We start from the raw sequence: 20,670 nt of genomic DNA on the forward strand, positions 1-20,670 counted from the left end.
CAAGGTCCCTTCAAACTATGTTATTCTATCCTAGGCAGGGGGTTGGACTAGAAGACCTCCGAGGTCCCTTCAAACTATGTTATTCTATCCCATTCTATTCTAACCGGAAGAAGGCGCCTTTTGGGGAAGTTATTATTAATACTGCCGACTTTGTAGCCCAAACGGCCAAAGTTACACTCGTGCGAAAAAGAAAAAAAAAACATAGAAGAGAAAAAAATAAAAATAAAAACTCCCCTTTAAAAACTCTTTCCAGCCCTCCCTCCCTCTCTCTCTATAGCAGTGTTTCTCAACCTTGGCAACTTGAAGATGTCTGGACTTCAATTCCCAGAATTCCCCAGCCAGCGAATGCTGGCTGGGGAATTCTGGGAGTTGAAGTCCAGACATCTTCAAGTTGCCAAGGTTGAGAAACACTGCTCTATAGCGTCCATCCCGGCACCTGCAACCCCGCCTCCTTCCCTTTCACTGACCACCGATATCCCCGAAGCTAGAGCGACGCTCCTTCGCCACAGGAGCCGCTTCCGCCTTTTAGCGGAAGTTTGGCCGCGTGACGTCAAGCAGCACTTCCCTTTGCCCGTGTCCTTGGTAGTTTCTCGGCGGAGGCCAGGAAGGGATTGGTGGAGCCGTCAAGATGTTTCGAACCCTTTTGGTACGTGAGTGCGGGAGGGGGGGGGGAAACCGTTGAGAGGAGAGCAGCCGTTGGCTAGTGAGGGCGGTTGGCATGTGTGTGTTTAAATATTCTGCCTTTCCGCCTTTTGTCGGGGCCTGAGGGCCAGGATTCCTCCTCTCTGGTTCCCCGCTTGACTATAATAACCGTAGGAAGCCGGGTGGTTAGCTTCAGATATTTCAGGTGACTGAGGCGATGGCGGATTTTTTTTTTTGTGGTGGCTTCCCCGGTCTTGGATCCAGCGCTAATGGTTGCGACCCTTGTCTTGTGGGGAGGGTGCGGGGTGAAAGAAGAGCGCCCCGGTGTGGATGGTTGAGGGGAGAGCAGCGTGAATCAAGCCTCTCTCTCTCTCCCCCATTCAGGCAGTACAGGAAGTCCGTTCAGTGACAATAGCAATAGCAGTTAGACTTATATACCGCTTCATAGGGCTTTCAGCCCTCTCTTAGCGGTTTACAGAGTCAGCATATGGCCCCCAACAATCCAGGTCCTCATTTCATCCACCTAGGAAGGATGGAAGGCTGAGTCAACCCTGAGCCGGTGAGATTTCAACAGCTGAGCTGCTAAACTGCAGTCAGCTGAAGTAGCCTGCAGTGCTGCATTTAACCACTGCGCCACCTCGTGACCGTTTCGGGGTTGCGACGGTGTCGGAAAAAGTGACCGAGGGTCGTTTTTCACACTGAGTAGCGTTGCAGCGTCCCCACGGTCACGTGGTTTACCTTCGGGTGTTTGGTTCACGTTTATGGCAAAGGGTCACGTGATCCGTCTTTTGGCGACCTTCCAATAAGCAGAATCAAGCCAGATTCACTTAACAACGGTGTTGCTAATTTAACAACGGCAGCGATCCGTTGGACAAACGTGACCCGTAATAGTTGTAAAACAGGGCAAAACGCGCTTAACAAATTCCTCATTCTGCTCAGTTGTGGCCATAGGTCAAGGACTACCTGTACTGGCCTATCCCTTTGTTAGGCTGATACAGATTTAGATGTGGTTTGAAAGTTAACAGGATTCTACGGGGCTAGTAAAATTTAAGAAGCAACAGTAAGGCCAAATGTAGATAAGAATGATAATCCCCAGCAATAGAAGTAATTGGTGATCCTATTTTTTTCAAATAATGCCAGGCTAATTTAGCAAATTTAGTATAAACTGTAATATTCACAGAAGCTGTCTATAGACCCTTTCTAAATGATGACAGTACAGATAAACATTAGGTTAGTGTTGATAAGACAGTAGCCACTTCGAGCCTTCCTACTATTGTTTTTGCTGTGATCACTAACTCAATTTGCATATACTAACTATAACATTCTCCCTCTTTGGAGGGAGAATCAAACATTCTCCCTGCTGATGTGGCTTTTTAAAAAATTCAGTAGTAAATCCTTTGTATATTAATGCTGTCATTAATTATGGTGGGTTCATGCTGGAGTCTCTGCATTGATTTTGTTACGCACACAAAATATATATATTTGTATTTCTGTTGCAGGCTGTTCGGCAAGTGGCACGAAACCCCATAAACTTCGCCTCTCGCAGGCAGGTTGCAAGCAAGATTGCTGAGAAGCAGAAACATTTCCAGGTACCTACTGATTATCTTCGTATTCTGAGAAGAGATTAATGGAGCATTGGTACCATCCCTCCACACTTTGATGTAAAATGAGTTGATTCAAGATATTTTATCAATAATAATATTATTGGGTAATAAAGCCATCATGGCTTTTTTCTTAAATTTCCTTCTTACGCTATTCCAAAATCTAGAATTATATGGAGATGAATATATGTATAACTATACACGTACTCTTGGTATGTATAAATAAAGACTACCACTTTTAGGGAAGAAAAATTTAGACTTCTAAATTATAAGGGCACCCATTATAATAGTTTATAACAATTTAATGCATTGTTTTATGGTTGCTAGGTGTCATAACCAGGAATTAAAACTCAGCTTGTTTACTGAGTTCAGTAGATAGCTATATTTCAATGTTGGGTCATTCTGAATTCCTACATTGCTGTTAAGTAACTGAAATATTTATTCTAAAATTTATATTCTAGTATTGACAGAGAGGTTGTCATGTCACAGTATGAACATTGACAGCTGGATGTACTTCTACCATTAAGAACCATTTTTCTGTATCGTTAATATTTTAGTCTCAATTTACACTCCATAATTACAATCATACAGTCTCTGATATTACCTCCTTGTTTTGTAAAATCCACCAGTTGTCTATGTTAGATCAAAACTTAGCTATCTGTTGGAAAAATACTTGCTGTATATCAGTTCTTCAGGCTTTATACATTCTTAATTCAAGTTAAGATTTTGAGTTACAGGATTTGCTGTGCTATAATAACAGGTGCAAGGAAGGATACAGTTCTTCTGTATTTTAAGCCTGTTTTCAAGGATCAAGATTTCATTTTTGGATGTTATAACTACGGCTGCAGAAGTTTAATTTTCTTGTTGAGGAGAAACTTGATTTGTAGAACCTAATCTAAATGTAATAGGTGAATACTGAGTTTTATGTCATTGATTTTAGGAAGATAATGGCGTTCCAGTGTATTTGAAAAATGGAATGCCAGATGCTGTGCTGTATCGAATTACCATGGCCCTTTCTGTTGTTGGTAAGTTTTAAGTATAAGCTAAACTGTTTTAGTATCCTACAATTTTGAAAAGAATTTACCCTTCTCTATTTAAATCCAAGGTAGATAATTAGAAATGTTCTAGGTTTTTTTAGTTGAAAAAATACATTGTAAGTATCATATTTAATAATTAAAATATTTAATGTCAAAATTATTTTGTAAAATATTCCCCTGATATTGATAACTGTATTTATGTTACAACCTTTTGTTATGTAAAATCTTTCATATTATTCAGTGTAATATGAGAGAGAATGTATTACCTCATACTTTTAATCTGATTTTTAAATTGTTTTCACAAAAAAACCCTATATGATAAATATTGTCTTTTTGGGATGTTCTTCATCTGCATCTTTGTCTTACAGGACATAATTCAGATATGTAACTATTTCCACCACAGAATATTTAAGTCTCATTTTGTTCACTAGGAAAAAATGAATGTCATTTTTTAAAAATGTAGACTTACTTGCTGTTGGCACTTCTGTTTTGACATTTAAATTTTTAAAAGCTTGGTTTTAATTGCTTAGTGCCTATTGTGCTGCTTTTAAAATAAAATAAAAGTGTAATTAGAAAAACCAACAAATTTACAGTGTTTTAAAATACTGTTTGTATAATTAATTTTTAAAATAAATGTGCTTTAAACTTTATTGAGACTGCATCCATATTAGCCATCGACCTTTAAAATGTTAAAAATAATGAAATGTAGGACTTTTCTGAAACCTTTTAATCTGGCATCTCTGCCTTTAAAACAACAGTGAAATATTATGTGTACATTTCTGTTGTATTTTAAGGGAACTACAATTGAGCATCTATATTCTGGTTATCATAAAACATTGTCTTTCTTATCTTCAGGACTTGGCTATCTCTTCTATAATTTATACGAAATAGGAAAGCCAAAGAAATAACTCCAGTTCAGAAGATGCATCCTGGAATAGCATAATTCTGTTCCATTCCATTACACTCATCAGGGACTTGATCCTTGTCGTAAATACTTGATTTTTTGTTTGGGAACAATATTTGTTAAAAATGTAGTAACTGCTGTCAGTAAACTAGTCTGGCCTGAAGGATATATTTGCAACTGTTAAAAGATTATTTGCTGAATTTTGTATTTGTTACAATTGCTACTGTTTGGTTGCAAACGTGACTAATAAACACTGAAATATGTGATAATTTACCTTCTTGCCTAGTTTGTAATTAAAAATATATCAAAATGTAACTATAAAAGGTCCCAATAATGTGAGAAAAACTGAGGATCAATCTAATCCGCTACTGCTAATGGAAAAATGCTATTAGTGGAATATGAAGTGGCTGCAATTTTTAGCAATTTCCTCTTTGACCTCAAATTGGCTCAGAAGATGGCCAGCTGCACTTGTAAAAGGAGACATTTGATCTACCTGTCCTAGTTTGGATGGGACAATTTGGTGAGAGCAGACCTTGACATTTTATACCCTGAGGGCCACATCCAGTGTTTCAACTATTCCTGTCAGGCCTGTGGCATCGGGGAGAGCGCCAGGGGTATTGGCAGGGGTGTGGGGGGGGCAGGGGTGTGTGGAAGTCCCACATACTCCTGCAAAATTTCTCATGTGGTCTTTGGGAAAATTAATTTCCTTACCTCCGGGTTAGAGGATAGTATTTTATTAGACTATCTGGAATCTTGGTTTGAAAGGTATTATGAAGATCACTGAAAATATATTGAAACTGAACTCTGCATGTATTATTTCAGTTTTGTTTATTTGTAGGCTAAGAGCATAAAAGTAAATATTTTACTGCATATTAGTTATGTCTGTCCTTAGTGATATAGCATTTAGAAATTGTGGGAGCTTTCTATTTGGACATAAGCATGTATTGAAATGTATGCTTCCTGCTATAATTTATAAAACCACCTCACAGATACACATAACATACAACACATTTAATTGGGACAATTCAGACCCAGAATGTAGCATGAATTTGCTAACTCAGGCACTGCTGTTGCAAGAAAGGGGCATTTGTAATTTAAAATTGCTTGGCAAATTGTGAGTTTATAGAAAACTAAAGACGGGGGAATATCTTAGCCTTAGACCTTCAACAACGTGGGACAAGCGAAGAAGTTCTTCATTGCAAAGGTGAACTTATTACCAAGTGTGCTTTCTGGCTGTAATACCTGAGCAATGTATGATGTTGCTACCTGATTAGTAGAGATTAATTCAATGAAATACCTGTTGCAGAGAAAGATGGGATATCATAGGAAAGTAGGTAGGAACTCTAGGTCCCTAAATGGTATACCTATCAATACAAGAACATCTATGATGTTTTTGATTCAATTGTTTAATTAGGTTATCATTAGTTTTATGATTTGTGCAGAAAACATGCCACTTTTAGGTCATATTTATGCAGAAATATTGCAAATTCAAAATGGTACACAAACTTAAAAAAAAACACCTGCCATCCACTTTTCAAATGATTTTAAGTAAATAACTCTGCTATCTTCTTGATTTTAATCTCCTCCCTTTAGTATTTACTGATATAGAATGTAGATTATGAGGTCATCTTTCATAGATGTTAACTGTAAGTAGCCATGGAGTCGGGGGGGGGGGGCGGCGTATATGCTTGGTGCTTCTGGAATAGGATGCATCCAATGTTTCACCTTTTGGATTCAGTCTTGCCAAATACACATTTTTTTTTCAAAAACAAATCTTACTGTTCAAAACAATTTGCGTCCCGGTAAGTCAGTATAACTATACATTGTAAATCAGAGAGATACCAGAAGTTAAAACACACTTCTGGGCAGAGTAGATTTTAAAAGGAAAAAAAAGTGTCTAATTTTACAGTTAGGTTTTCACCGATTTCTGGATTTCATATATTCTGGGCATTTGAAAGGGATAATTAAGAGATATGTTAAGTGATTCCTACATACAAATTTAAACGTTAAACTTCTCTTAAGCTGTTAACTTTTCAGAGAATGGGGAAAGGCAGAAAGATTTTCTTCTCTATTGCTTCAAAGGAAATAACAAAATATTCAATGATATCTAAACACATGTGCAAACGGCTGCTCAGATGGTATTTTCTATGTTTTTTGCTATGGTTTGTTTTCCAGGCTTTTTGTATTATTAATATGTTGGCATAATGTTTTAAAATTTCATGTAAAGGTAACATCAAATAAAGAAACCAATGCTATGATAAATTGTTATTTAGTTCCACTTAAAAAAGAGTCCCATGTCTACTATTCATTACTATTTCAACATTTTTGTCTTTGTAATGCTAAAACATTAAATTAGTTCTGAAACTCGTTCTGAGCTTAGCTATTTTAAATGTTTTTGCTAAAACAACATTTAAACTGCTTAAAGTTACATTTATAGATGGAATGAAAAGATTAAAAATATTACACATTTTAACGTAGCAGTTATCAGTTTCATTTTTTCCCTTATAGCACAAAAGCACAAACTAGCCACCATAAAAGAAGAAGGACATCTGAAAGTATTGTTTTAGTCCTCAGGCAGTTGCTGTAAAGAGGATATGCTTGCAATTAGAAACACTTGCAGGAATTATTTCTTCTTTGCTTGGTCTAAAAGACAAAATGGAATAATAAATTATTCATATCTTTTCAAGTAATTACTTAAGAATTCTTTGTCAAATTTGGATCATGAAAGAATACAAGATAGGAACAAATTACGAATGTTTCACTAAACTGCACAGGAGGTCTGATATATAAGCCTTTCTTATGTTTGAAATAAAGGCATACTTAAATATATAAGCTTTCTTTGTCATCCTGAGAAATTAATACATTTTTTCATGAACAAAAACATTAATATTGATTGTAATTCAAAATTAAGAATATGGCACATGCTAAAATCATAGATTTTATATCAGGAGAACTGTTCTTAAATTATTTACTGTTTAACAAGGAAAAGATTAGAACTATGCTGTTCCCTTCTCGATATTTTACAGCCATTCACTACAATAAATATATTTTTGGGGGAGGCAAAATTCACTGAGTTTGTTGTCATATAACTCCTTGTGTAGGTGTGGCGGTCACCCATGGCCCAGTGCATATCAGGGCATGGGCAGCCATGCTGAACCACACAGGAAAAAACAAGTCCCAAAAGATAAAACATCCTGACCAGGATATGACCATATATAGACAGAACTTCCCTGAGCAGTAGATTAGCAATTGTAGTTTGACAGGCTGTCTTAAATCACATGCTGATTGCTCCTCCTGCCTTTGTCCTATCTCAATAAAAGGGGCTCCCAGACCCCCAATCTGGGTCGCTCCATCCCGAGAAAACTCGTGTCCGTGTCTTTTCTCAACATTGGCCTCATGGGCGAACCACGGGTACTTCACATGAGTTTAATCAAAGCATGTAGTATGGGAAATGAAAAGGACAATGCAGGGAAATGGGCACAAGTGACAAAAGCGTAGTGTGATATCCTTCGTTATTTTCATGGAACTATGATGAGAAAAACCAAAACCACTGTGTCTAAAAACAAACGTCTCAATGATGTCATTTTGGAATTGCACAACCATTGGTGGAATACGTTATTGAGATGTACTGAAAAACAAAAGGTAAAGTCACAGCACTTTTTGAACAGCAAAGTTGTAGAAATTGGCCACATTACATGTCATCTAATGTAGTAACTGATATTGCGTAATAATTCTTTATTGGTAAAAAAATGAAGAAGAGATGTATGACTGAGGTTTTAAGAGTTCACAGTGTTGGGGTTGTATAAAAATAATATACAGCATGAATAAAAATATATAGGTTGTAGAAAAAGCATCCTACATTTATTAAACAGCCAAATACCGGGACTTGCAAATTGAAGTTGAGCGACTGTGGAAAAAGAAATTGTGTGTTGTTCCGATTATAATTGGAGCCCTTGGAGCAATACCGAAAGGGCTGCCTTGCTATTTGGAAATTTTAAATTTATCAGACTTGAACATTCTGATTCTATAAAAAACCACCCTACTTGGAACAGCTTATATCCTCCGACGTTACCTTAACAGTTCCTAAGTCCTTGGTTAGGACTCGAGCTGTTGAGCTACCAACCAGCCCCAAAGGCTGTGAATCTCACCAAAGATTAACCACATAATAATAAGTACCTAGGCATATTGGAAGCAGATAACATCTTGAATGGAAAAGTCAAAGAGTCAACACAAAAGGAATACATCAGGAGGGTCCACAAAATATTAAAATGAAAGCTGAATGCTGGAAACATAATTAAAGCCATTAATACACGGGCAGTTTCAGTGATATGCTACTCAGCTGGAATCAACAACTCTGGCTGATCTGCACTGGAAAACCCACAAACTTTTGAATATGTACCACACTTTACATCCACGAACTGACATCGACAGTTTGTACCTGCCAAGAAAAATAGGGGGCAGGGAGGTATTGCAAAGCCATCAAACTGTAGAAGAAGAAAAATGAAGTTTGAATGATTATGTGAATCAAAGTACAGAAAAATTGCTGCAGGCTGTGAAAACGGAGAACAGCATAAAAACAACAGAAACAAAGACAGAATATAAGGAAAAACCAGCTGGATGACAGATTAAATAGATGGAAAACCAAAGCTTTGCATGGACAGCACTTGAAAAACATGGAAGGAAAATGTGATGACAACTTGACATGGACATGGCTTAACATGGGAACTATCAAGAAAGAAACAGAAGGTTTAATACTGGCTGCTCAAGAACAAGCACTACAAACTAATGCTATGAAAGCGAAGATACAAAAATCCAATGACAACCCAAATTGCCGAATTTGCAATAACAAAGTCGAAACTGTTTCACATTTAATATGTGCATGCAGCAAAATCGCACAAATTGATTACAAAGCTAGACACGACTGAGTTGCTAAATTAATCCACTGGTCATTATGTAAAAAAATATGATTTACCCATATCCAGAAAGTCATGGGAACATAAAGTGGAAAACGTTATCGAAAATGAGAAGGTGAAGATCTTGTGGGACTTTCGAATACAAATGGATCATCATTTGGAGCACAACATGCCAAATATCACAGTTGCAGAGGCCGAAGTGTACAGTTTATTGATATCGCTGTTCCTGGAGATGCCAGAGTCAAAGAAAAAGAACTAGAAAAAATAATGAAATATCGTGACCTGGCCATCGAAACTACACGGTTATGGATGAAGCATGGAGTACTGCAATGTGCTCTACATGGGGCTGCCCTTGAGGAGTATTCGGCGACTTCAGCTAGTCCAGAATGCAGCCGCGCGAGCGATTGTGGGTGCACCTCGCTTCACCCACGTAACACCTATCCTCCGTGAGCTGCGCTGGCTACCTGTCGATCTCCGGATACGCTTCAAGGTGCTACTTGCCACCTATAAAGCCCTTCATGGTAGTGGATCTGGGTACTTGAGAGACCGCCTACTGCCGATCACCTCCACACGACCCATTAGATCTCATCATTTAGGCCTCCTCCGAGTTCCATCCGCTGGCCAATGCCGACTGGCCACCACGCGGAGGAGAGCCTTCTCGGTGGTAGCCCCGACCCAATGGAACGATCTCCCCGTGGAGCTTCGTACCCTCACCACCCTCCAGACCTTCCGCACAGCCCTTAGAATCTGGCTATCCCGTCAGGCCTGGGGCTAAAGATTGTAACCCGCCCGAATGGTATGAATGTTGCATTTTAATCATGTACTGTCTTATATGTAAAAGTCTGTTTCCCCCCCCCTTCCTTGGATTGTGAGCCGCCCTGAGTCCCCCCAGGGAAAAGGGCGGCATACAAATAAACAATCTAATCTAATGTAACAGTGATACCCATTGTCATCTGGGCACTTGGCACCATGTCCAAGAATTTTACAAGATACATCAACAAATTGCAGCTTCCTGCAATAACACCAGCGGAACCGCAAAAAACTGCACTACTCAGAACACCTTTTAAGAAGGTACTTGGTTGATACCTAGGACGCTGGCAGCAAACCGTATCAACCATTAACACCAGTCACTGGTATTTGTGATGCCTTTTTGAATGTTCAGTTGGCTGAGTTTCATGTTTAACGAATAAAGTATATAATGATTTCCTAATCCAATAGACGAAAATGAATGAATGCAATAGCAATGGATAGCGCTAGGGCGCGCTATTGGACAACAAATTACCCTAGTTCGGATTTCCTACACCCTCCTACTCCAATTCTTTCGTGGAAAGGTCGCGCAGAGGAGGGTTAAAAAGCAACCCTTCTGAATGGTGGGAAGAATCGAACAAGAAAACGCGTGCTTAGCTAACGAGAGTTCCCTGGATATAGCCCTGCCGGGAAGCTGGGACCTTTTGTTCTTCTGCGGGCGGGCTTTATTTTTTGAGGTTGAAGCCTATAAGCCCATCGCTCGGAAGATGCAGGACCCCGGCAGGGATTGACCATCTCCAGGTGCCACCGCAGCCGCAGCCAAAGAAGAGGCGCCGAGGATCTAATACTCGGAGGGGCGTGGGCCATCATGTACGTCGGTTGTGTAAATGTCTAGGCAGGAGGCGAAAGTCTTGGGGCCACTCGCGAAGGAACGAGGCTTGTCTCCCCCCAAAGGCTGGCTTTTTTTCTTTCTTCACCCCTCTCCCCATCTCCACCCGCCCCGTTTTACGCACCTCTTTTTTTTATTCTCATCCCCTTGCAAACTATTCTTCCCCTCCGCTTTCCCCTCTTTCTAAACTCTGTGGGTTTAGCTGAAGGCTACTGCTAGATCAGCAGTTCAGCGGTTCAAATCCCACCGGCTCAGGGTTGACTCAGCCTTCCATCCTTCCGAGGTGGGTAAAATGAGGACCCAGATTGTTGGGGGCAATATGCTGACTCTCTGTAAACCGCTTAGAGAGGGCTGAAAGCCCTATGAAGCGGTGTATAAGTCTACTGCTATTGCTATTGAAGGTACCGTTCGCCTTGCGTGGCTTGGATTGAGACGCATCCCCTCCAAGCCTCCGAGTAAGGGTCTCTTACTCGGTGTGTGTGTGTGTTAAAGGAGCGAGGACCGTATCAAGGACAGAGCTTAAGTTGATTTCCCCCCCGCACGCCTTGAAGCTCTGTCATCCCAAGGAGGTAAGCCTATGAAAGGGGGGGGGGGTGTCTCTACCTTTGGACCACGGGCTGAAGGACTCGCTCGACTCCCTGGAGAAGAGCGGAGGTTGGATGCTGATCGGCGGGGGAGGAAGCAGAGGTTGGGCTTGGTGGCCACATCTCCCGGCCGGTAAAAGAGGCAAGGGTTGAAAGTGTTACGGCGGGGAAGCCTTTATTGATGTGACCCCCCCCCCTCTTCCTTTCTGGCTTAACCGAGAACGTGGATGTTTTCCTCTTTCCCCACAATCTAGGCGGGGTAGCCGGCTGTCGGATTTGTTCTCAATTAACTCAAACTCAAACTCATCCGTCTTTTTTGTTGACTTGAGTGGCAGCCGATGATGTGAGTGCGCGCACCCGCGCGTTCACAACCTGGGAGGAGAGAGGCAGTAGGCTGACTCTATAAACCGCTTAGAGCGGGCTGAAAGCCCTATGAAGCGGTATATAAGTCTAACTGCTATTGCTATTGCTAGGGGCGCTCTGATACCTACGAAGTGCCTTAAGGAAAGGCATTCCGCAAACCTCCCAAGTGCTGTGACCCTAATTGGAACCAGAACGGCTAAAATGCTTAATCTGATATTTATTTCCACGGGGATCAGCGATGGCGATTACGCGCCGATTGATTGTTCTTGAACTTAGTCCTGCGATCTGTCTAGGTCAGTGTTTCTCAAGCTTGGCCACTTGAAGATGTCCGGACTTCAACTCCCAGAATTCCCCAGCCAGCATTCGCTGGCTGGGGAATTCTGGGAGTTGAAGTCCTGACATCTTCAAGTGGCCAAGGTTGAGAAACACTGGTCTAGGTGTTCATAGAATCATGTAGTGCGGAGAGAGAGAGACCCTTGGAGGTCTTCTAGTCCAACCCCCAGCTCAAAGCAGAGAAGTACTTATAATACCCCGGACATAATGGTTGCCCAATCTTTAAAAAATAATAATAATATTAGTTTGTCATTTGTTATTAGCCGTGGGTATTTTGTCTTGCTTCAAAGTGCGGTGAATTGGTGCTACTCGTTATAGGAGCGCGTCCCTATTTTGGAATCTCTCCAAACGCCCTTGTGACACTCCTTCGCAACGACCATCGGCCTCTGCTTAGGATGCTGTGCCGTGTCTTAGGGAGAGATAAGGAAGTCCACCCCAGATGTCTTAAGTGAGGAGATATTGTTGTGATTGAATTGCCAAACGCTTTAGCATCAAAACGTAAACCAGGCAACCTCAGAACAGCCTTTCCCTGTGTGCCTTGAACTGCAACTCCCACAACTCCTTAATCACGATTAGGAATTATGGGAGTTGCAGTCCAGGTTTGCAGTGGCAGTTAGCAATTTGGGTATAACTGGGGGAAGCGGCATCGCTACATCCAGATGTTCCACCGCTGCCTCGATTCTTTTTCTTAAGCCCCCCCCCCCCCCTGACTTGGTTGTGAGCCGCCCTGAGTGAGTCCCCTCCGGGGAATAGGGCGGCATAGAAATATAATAAACTCAAACTCAACTATGGGTGCTGGAGGCGATCCTCCCAGGGCGTAGTCCTCTCCGGGGTCCTTTTCAAAGACATCGAATCGCTTGGGCGTTTTATGCGAATATCGTCCTCCGTGGCTGCTTAGTCCTTTTGGGGGGGGGGGAGCCGCTACTAGCGTTTCCCATTGTGTTGGCGTTAGCGCTAGTATGAATTGAGTAGTTGAGTAGTTGAACTGTCTATGGGAGGAGAGTAAATTGAAGAGTGATACTTTTCTTGCATGGGTGCGATAGTGCTGGGTGCATTGATAGGAAACGCATCCAACCCAGCTTTGGAAGCTGCCGTGGGGTTCTTAAGCCTGCGTTAGTTTTTGCACATTTTTGTCTTTTTCTGGGGCAAAGACAGCAGATCCGTTCTGCAGCGCCCTTATAATTAATATAATTTCTGAATCGATTGCTTTCGATTCCCCCCCCCCGCCCTGGTTTTTACTGGTGCACGAAAACTAAACTTTGCGGGGTATTCGCAACCAACGGGAACCGATGCCGCCTTCGAGCTGATTGATGGCGGAACAGAGGCAAACCTGGGAATGTTCTTTACTCTTTCAAGCACCGCTCTCTGAGCTTTCCCGCTCTTTCGGGCCACGTGCTGACGAGAAAGAATGGACCGCCTCGCGGCCTACCTTGCTCCAGGCCCCCTTTTAAAATCGGATGCTCTGGCTAGGCTGTTATCTACCCCCACCCAACCCCTTGCCCCCTAAAGCAGTGTTTCTCAACCTTGGCCACTTGAAGATGTCTGGACTTCAACTCCCAGAATCCCCCAGCCAGCATTCGCTGGCTGGGGGATTCTGGGAGTTGAAGTCCAGACATCTTCAAGTGGCCAAGGTTGAGAAACACTGCCCTAAAAGGAACCTCCCCGAGGATTCATTAATAAATCTGTGGGAATCTATAGTCTTTTGAGTAAAAACGTGAATGGGAAGAACGCGTGTAGTGGCGTGCGCCGCCCTAGATATGAATGGATGGGGTGGGAACTGGGTAGAAATTGCAGTGGGAGTAAAGGATTGGGTGGGGGGGAGGGAAAGATTAAATCCCGAGCAGAGGAAAGCCACGTTTCCTAGTTCCCGTGTCTCCTGGGCGCTTACTTATTCTTCGAAAGATTCAACAGTAACAAGACTTGGAAGGGACCTTGGAGGTCATCCAGTCCAACCGCCTGCTCGCGGAGACCTACACTAGGGATTCGAACCGCCGACCTTTCTGATTGACAAGCTCAGCAACTCAGCTTTGTATGATTCAGGGGTTCTTTTCAGTATCAAGGCAAAGATGGAACATTATATTAGCCAAGTCAGGGGTTTCCCCCCCCCCCATCCCTGGATTAAGACTTCGGAGTTTCCAGAAAGCCTGCACACGTGATTATGGGTTCCCATTTCGGAAAACGGCCCCAAAGGAGCCGAGGTGGCGCAGTGGTTAGGGTGCAGTACTGCAGGCCACTTCAGCTGACTGCAGTTCTGCAGTTCAGCGGTTCAAATCTCACCGGCTCAGGGTTGACTCAGCCTTCCATCCTTCCGAGGTGGGTAAAATGAGGACCCAGATTGTTGGGGGCAATATGCTAACTCTGTAAACCGCTTAGAGAGGGCTGAAAGCCCTATGAAGCGGTATATAAGTCTAACTGCTATTGCTATTTTAAAAAAAAAAAGTAGGGTGGGTTATTATTATAAGAGCCAAGGTGGCGCAGTGGTTAAATGCAGCACTGCAGGCTACTGCTAGATCAGCAGTTCAGCGGTTCAAATCTCACCGGCTCAGGGTTGACTCAGCCTTCCATCCTTCCGAGGTGGGTAAAATGAGGACCCAGATTGTTGGGGGCAATATGCTAACTCTGTAAACCGCTTAGAGAGGGCTGAAAGCCCTATGAAGCGGTATATAAGTCTACTGCTATTGCTATTATTTTTTTGCGCCACTTGAGTTATTCCCCCAATCAAGGAGCATTTCTACAACAACAAAAAAACCCGGAGGTTTTCCCCGGCAGAAACCCAACGGACTTCAGCACATGCCGTCCCGGGCACCACCGAAACATACCCGGGATCTTCGCCTTGGAGCTCCCTGTCTGTCTGGCAGCGGTCTCAGCCAAGGGACTGCCGCGCCGGCTGCCGCTTGGCTCGGGAGCAGAGAAGAGCCAGAGGGCTACGTGCGTTCTTGGCAAGGCAGATGCTGCCCCCTCGCCGCCCTTTCTCTCTCCCCCCCGGCGCTCATTCCTCTCTCTCTCTCTCTTCCCCCCCCCTCCCGCCCCCGCCAGCTCGACCTTCCGTGGCGGGCCAGGCAATTCCTGCGCTCGCTCGGGCCTCCTCATGCCTCAGGAATGCGGCGAGGTATGCGCAACTTTCCAGAAGGCGAAGAACCGGCGCTTCCTTTAGCAGCCCCGCTGGAGAGGAGCGAAGAGAGAACACAGTCATAGATCATCCCATGGCACCGGTCCACTTTTCCCGCCGTTTCGTAACCGCGGAGACTTGGGAACAGCCCTCTATTAAGTAGCAAGATTGAGGAGAGGCTCTTCCCACTCGGTGAAGGCGAGGCTTCCCTGACGGAGCGACCCCATCGCAGCCGCAGCCTCGCCAACCCGACCGAGCGAGGCGGCTCCTCTCACCGCAGCCGCCGCCGCCGCTACTGCTGCTGTTACTCCCGGCCGCGCCTTAGCCTAAGGTGCTTGGGAAGCTCTTTCCCCCCCGGTTCCTGGCCTCTCCAAAAAGCGGCAGCTTGCAGAGCTCATCCTCGGGCATCCCTGCTTTTAAGTCCCATCGCCGCCCTCTTTTTAAGGTCTGTGCGCCCGGCGCGGAGTCAAGGGAATCCCGTCTCTCCACCCGCTGGCAAATCCCCCTTCTGGGCAACTCCGAGTAAGCCTTGCCAGGGTGCGTGGACGCGACCCACGCGCGCCCGCACACACTTGGCGCCTGCGGGTCCGAGATTCCTCAAGACGGGTCGAAGCTACGCGTGAGAAACAAAAAAAGATTTGCCCGTCGGGTCTCCTGCGGTTGATGTTCTGTAAAACGCCTGGGAATCCGGCATTTCATGCTAGACGCGCCAAGTGCACGCCGGTGTCTTGTTTGGGGATCGAGCAAATCTGGGGATTCATAGGCGTTTTATTGGCTTTGCTTTCTTTCTTTCTTTCTTTCTTTCTTTCTTTCTTTCTTTCTTTCTTTCTTTCTTTCTTTCTTTCTTTCTTTCTTTCTTTCTTTCTTTCTTTCTTTCCTTCTTCCTTCTTTCCTTCTTTCTTTCCTTCCTTCCTTCCTTCCTTCCTTCCTTCTTTCTTTCTTCTTTCTTCTTTCCTTCTTTCCTTCCTTCTTTCCTTCTTTCTTTCCTTCCTTCCTTCTTTCTTTCTTTCTTCTTTCCTTCTTTCCTTCTTTCCTTCTTTCCTTCTTTCCTTCTTTCCTTCTTTCCTTCTTTCCTTCCTTCCTTCCTTCCTTCCTTCCTTCCTTCCTTCCTTCCTTCCTTCCTTCCAAGAGTCTCGGACTATATCAGGAGCGGGGGGGGGGCGAGAATAACGGCGGGGAGCCTTCCCGCGGGAGGTCTCGTCTCCTACAGCCGCTTTTGCCGCTTGGCTTTTGAGAAGTCTGCCCCGAATGGGATGCTTTCTCCCGCTGGTGCTGCCAAAGTCTCGATTGCCTGTAATTTCATACAGAAGCTCTGGTTTAATTCATTTCCAGAGAGAGAGAGTTGAGATATGATGTCACTTTCTTCTACTTTGTTTTATTCGTTTGACCGGTGTGTGTGTGTGTGGAGGGGTGGTGGTGGTTATTAATTCTTTTTTCCTGTAAATCCTGCAAGAACTATGCAGAATAGCAATAGCAGTTAGACTTATATACCGCTTCATAGGGCTTTCAGCCCTCTCTAAGCGGTTTACAGAGTCAGAATATCAGAGTCATTCTGGAAAGAACCGCAGTAGGGTTTCTTCTTCGTGCTGTATTTCCTAAATCACTTCTTTTTCTTGCCTCTCGCTCCGGTCCTTCTCTCTCCCCCCCAACCACCCCCAGCCCCGGGCTGTGCAACAGCTCCTTATATGTAAATTTCTCGTGATCGCCCAGCCGTTTGGCTTGCTGGAGCAAAGTAGCACGTTTACTGGATTTGTCTTTGGATTTTGATGCCATGTATGTTTATTGATGTGCTTTTTATTGCCTCCAAAATGCGTCGGTCTAGTTTTGATCAACCGGCGAGGTCTTGCTTCTCTTTGAGTGACGGTGCGAAACCAGACCAATGCCTTCCCCGTTTCCGAAAGAAAATTAATTCATGAAATTTACAACGGAAAGCAGAAGCATTTAAAAAAAAATCTGTTGTTAGGGTACCAGATAGAGGTTTCTACACTCTTGAGGGTTGGAAGTTCTAGGAGGAAAGTAACTGGGAGAAAAATTTAAAGTATTCTCATCGTTGTTTCTTCCATGGTTTTGTTTGGTCCTTGCGAAGAAGGGTTTGCACGAGAGAGGGCGCTCTAAGCCTGGAAACACGCCTTCGTCAGACGCGTAGATTCTCCTTCCCCTTCATTGAAATGTATTTTTAAGCAAATATGCGATTTTTCTGCCCGCGGTTTAAGTGTGTGCGCGTCTCTGCGTGTGTATCTGTCTGTCTGTGTCTTTGTGTGCATAAGGGAATAGTGATGGATCCAAAATAATAACCTGGATGATCCTTTTGGTTTTGTACCAAAGTAGGAGTCACTATGTATTATCCTTAGAAATATGTGTGTCTGTGTGTAATATGGAAGGGTTGACAAAGCATTTCATCTTGGCACTCACAAAGATGCTGTGTGTGTGCCTGCTTCCTCTTTGGAGTGTCAACTCTTGGCTCAGATCCAGCAAAGTATTGGTGAATTGTGCCAGTTTGGTTGGTCGATTTAATACAATGCTGTTTTTCCCCCCCTGTTCTTCTTTAATTCCCTTTGTACAACATAAAGCTATTTCTTCCCTTCATGTGGTAATTACTTAATGATTTATGCCAACTGCTTGGCTTTGAGTAGATTGGGTGTGGTATTAGTCTGATGATTAATATGTGTACTGCTTAATGAATAGAGCAGAAGCCAGAGAATGTTTTAAAAAAATCAATTAAATTCTGGAGCACAAGTTAATTCTTTAAATTAACAATATGAAAATCTCAGCTTCAGTTTAGAGCAGTGGTTCCCCCACAGGGGGGAAATTTGATTTTTAATGGGGACAATTTGAACCTTGTTTAAACTTTTCTTGGCAAGTTTTAGTTTGCCAAAAAAAGTGAATTCTATTCCCATGGAGGAAGCCTTTTAGGTTTTCAATTTTAATTGAAAATTTTGAAAAAAAAACTTTTACAGATGTTTACCTCCTCCCCCCTACCCTCTCCCCCAACCCCCCCAACCCCCCCCCCAGCTTCCCAGAACCAATACAGGGTATAAATCTTTAACAAAGATATTCTAAGTTAAACTTAAAAAAAAGTTAGTATCATCTTTCATTTGAGCTTTAACTCTTCTTTGCTAGGCTAGCTCTAAACAGATTATGTCATTCCTTGTTTCTTCAGTCATAAGCTATCTGGAATTTCTTAGTCCCATATTTATTTTGAGTATAGTCAATCCATCTTCTCCACTCCAGTTTATATCTCTCGTTTGAATGGTCCTTGAGATATGCAGATATTTTAGCCATCTCAGCTAGGTTTGTTACTTTCAATGTCCATTCTTGAATAGTAGGCAAATCTTCCTTCTTCCAGTATTGCGCCACCAGCAGTGAGTTCACTTTTTGAGTAAAGAAAGAATTATATGTCGGGGCGGAGGATGGGGGACCAGGATTTTAGAGATGCTTAGCCATGACCAAAACTTAGCATGGCCAAAAAAAACACTGGTTCAGAGAGTCTCAATTTCACTTTAAAGAGCCAGTTTTGTGCTGTGGTTATTGTGTCAGGCCTGGAATCAAGAGACTCTGAATTCTAGTTCTGCCTTAGGTATAAAAGTCAGCTGTGTGATTTTGGGTCAGTCGCTCTTTCTATGCTATAGGAAGCAGGCAAGGGCAAACTAAAACTTGCCAAGAAAAGTGCAGGGACTTGTCCATGTAGTTTCCTAGAGTCAATACTGATCGAAGGCACACACAAAAAAAACCAGATTTAAGTAGGTAATATTTATATCCAAATGCTGCTACTAGTTCTATCTTTTGAGTCAGAACACAGTCTGAGGCTCATCCAGTACTCAACAAGAATTAAAGTTAGTTAGATTTGAATATCCTTGTCAAAAGTACTTGAATTATTGTCAATTATTGTCAAAAAAAAGCTAACTACATTAGCTATATGAGCCTATTCATTTCTTCAGAAATAAAATCTCTTGATATGCATGGAACTTACTCTCGATAAACGTTCATTTAGTTTTAGATTTAGTCATACAAATTAAGGGTGTCCAAAGCTACCATATGTTAGATTGTAGCTCCAGACCCTTGAGCAGGAGTACATTTTTAAAAACCCACCCAGATAGCTGTCGCAATTCGAATTATTAAATCCATCTGATGCCCCAAATTTTCTTTCCTACTCTGCTATTTTTTTTTGACAAGGATTGATTGCTGTTTAATCTAGATCAGACAATGGTTAAAAATGGAGTGTCTGGAAAAAGAGTAGAAGATTTAAAATTTCTCCTTAATTCACAGTGCAAACTATTGAAGCTCATAATGCTGAATTCTACAACTCGGGTTAAATTATGTAAATCTCACACATTGACGTATCTTTTCTAATTGTCAACTTCCCCCCCCCTCCATGACTGAATCAAAGAAACAATGCCTTAAGTATCCATCTTCTGTTTCCTTTATGTTAGGATATGTTAATAGAACCCAGACATATGTTTTGATTCAGATTATAAAGCCCTCAAACCCCATTACGTTATTAGTAAAAAAAGAAAATGTATTCTGAGATTTGTAAAGATGCAGAATTCTAGAAGGCTGCTCCAGAGCTCAGTTGAAATTTAGCGTTATCAATACATTGTTCTGTCAGACAGATAAAAAATAATCAGAAGGATTGCTGACTTGAGAAGAGATGTCAGTTTAAAAATTTGCAGGCAACAGTATATTTCTGGCCTGATGATGTAATAGGCTGCCTTCTCCTCATCATTCATCTTTCCCTTTGGAGTTGTTCTTTCTCTGGGTGTATGCAAACAAAATGATCTGGTTGAGTCTGGGGCTATTCAGTGTGGGTGTCAGGTTTCAAGGATATGTTACAGCCCCTTGTGTATAATTCGTTTCAGATTTTAGGAAGCAAGGAGGAGTGGGAGTAAAAAGGCAGAAGGGTAGCTAGTAGAGGGACCAATTTTTATTACCCTTCCAAACTACTGTGAATCTTTCAAAGGTTTCCCTTAACTAACTGCTTTAACAGTTGTGGAAAAAGAAGCCGAACTCCCAGTTGAAAGGGGCATTGAAAGCTTTTTCTCTTGCAAAGAATCTTCTTCGTTACCATCACTGGAGCTCATGCCTGTATTTTCTCAAGGGTAGCATGGTGGACAGGAGCATAAAGAGGGAGATACGCCTTCCCTTTCTGCTTGAATTGCTCTTCTACTATCGCTGTGCATGTGTGAAATGCAGAATTTTAAACGCACTAGAGCCTTTAAAAAATATTGATGATCATGCAGGAAAGGGGGTTAGCAATTTTATTCTAGATTATAGGTAGTCCACGTTTAATAACCAGTCACTTAGTGACTGATCAAAGTTACAACAGATGCCAAAAAGGTAATTGCAACCTGGATTCAAAATTCTGATGTTCGCCCACCCCTTCACAACAATGTGATCACAATTTTTTGGCACTTGGCAACTGGTCTGCATTTGTGGCCATTTGCAGTATGGCACAGATGTGACCATAATTTATGATGTCTCCCTCCCCCCCCCCGAAACTAGCATTTATGATTTACTTCTGATTGCCTGCAAAAAATGCCTATTGCAAATA

General features: G+C 42.5%; 2 protein-coding genes across 5 annotated transcripts in view; both read left to right on the plus strand.

Annotated features, from left to right (window-relative positions):
* The first annotated feature begins 489 nt into the window (after positions 1–489).
* COX7A2 (cytochrome c oxidase subunit 7A2) lies at positions 490–4,457 on the plus strand. The gene is made up of 4 exons (XM_014072914.2): positions 490–646; positions 2,142–2,231; positions 3,184–3,268; positions 4,136–4,457. Exons 1-4 carry the CDS (start codon positions 629–631, stop codon positions 4,186–4,188), a joined length of 246 nt encoding a protein of 81 aa, XP_013928389.1. The 5' UTR covers positions 490–628; the 3' UTR covers positions 4,189–4,457.
* Positions 4,458–10,581: 6,124 nt separating this feature from the next.
* Positions 10,582–20,670, plus strand: part of COL12A1 (collagen type XII alpha 1 chain) — a 154,475-nt gene continuing 144,386 nt past the window's right edge. For 3 of the 4 annotated variants that reach the window (XM_087718861.1, XM_087718858.1, XM_087718860.1), the window contains exon 1: positions 10,582–10,714. The gene's annotated coding sequence lies outside the window, so the exon portion shown is untranslated. Of the gene's footprint in view, positions 10,715–15,478; positions 15,568–20,670 lie in introns of those variants that run through there. The other variant, XM_087718859.1, reaches the window with a different exon arrangement.

The sequence above is a fragment of the Thamnophis sirtalis genome, unplaced genomic scaffold, assembly GCF_051295495.1.
Source record: "Thamnophis sirtalis isolate CommonGarterSnake01/CBP01778 unplaced genomic scaffold, rThaSir2_p1.2 scaffold_6, whole genome shotgun sequence".
Taxonomy (NCBI): Eukaryota; Metazoa; Chordata; class Lepidosauria; order Squamata; family Natricidae; genus Thamnophis; species Thamnophis sirtalis.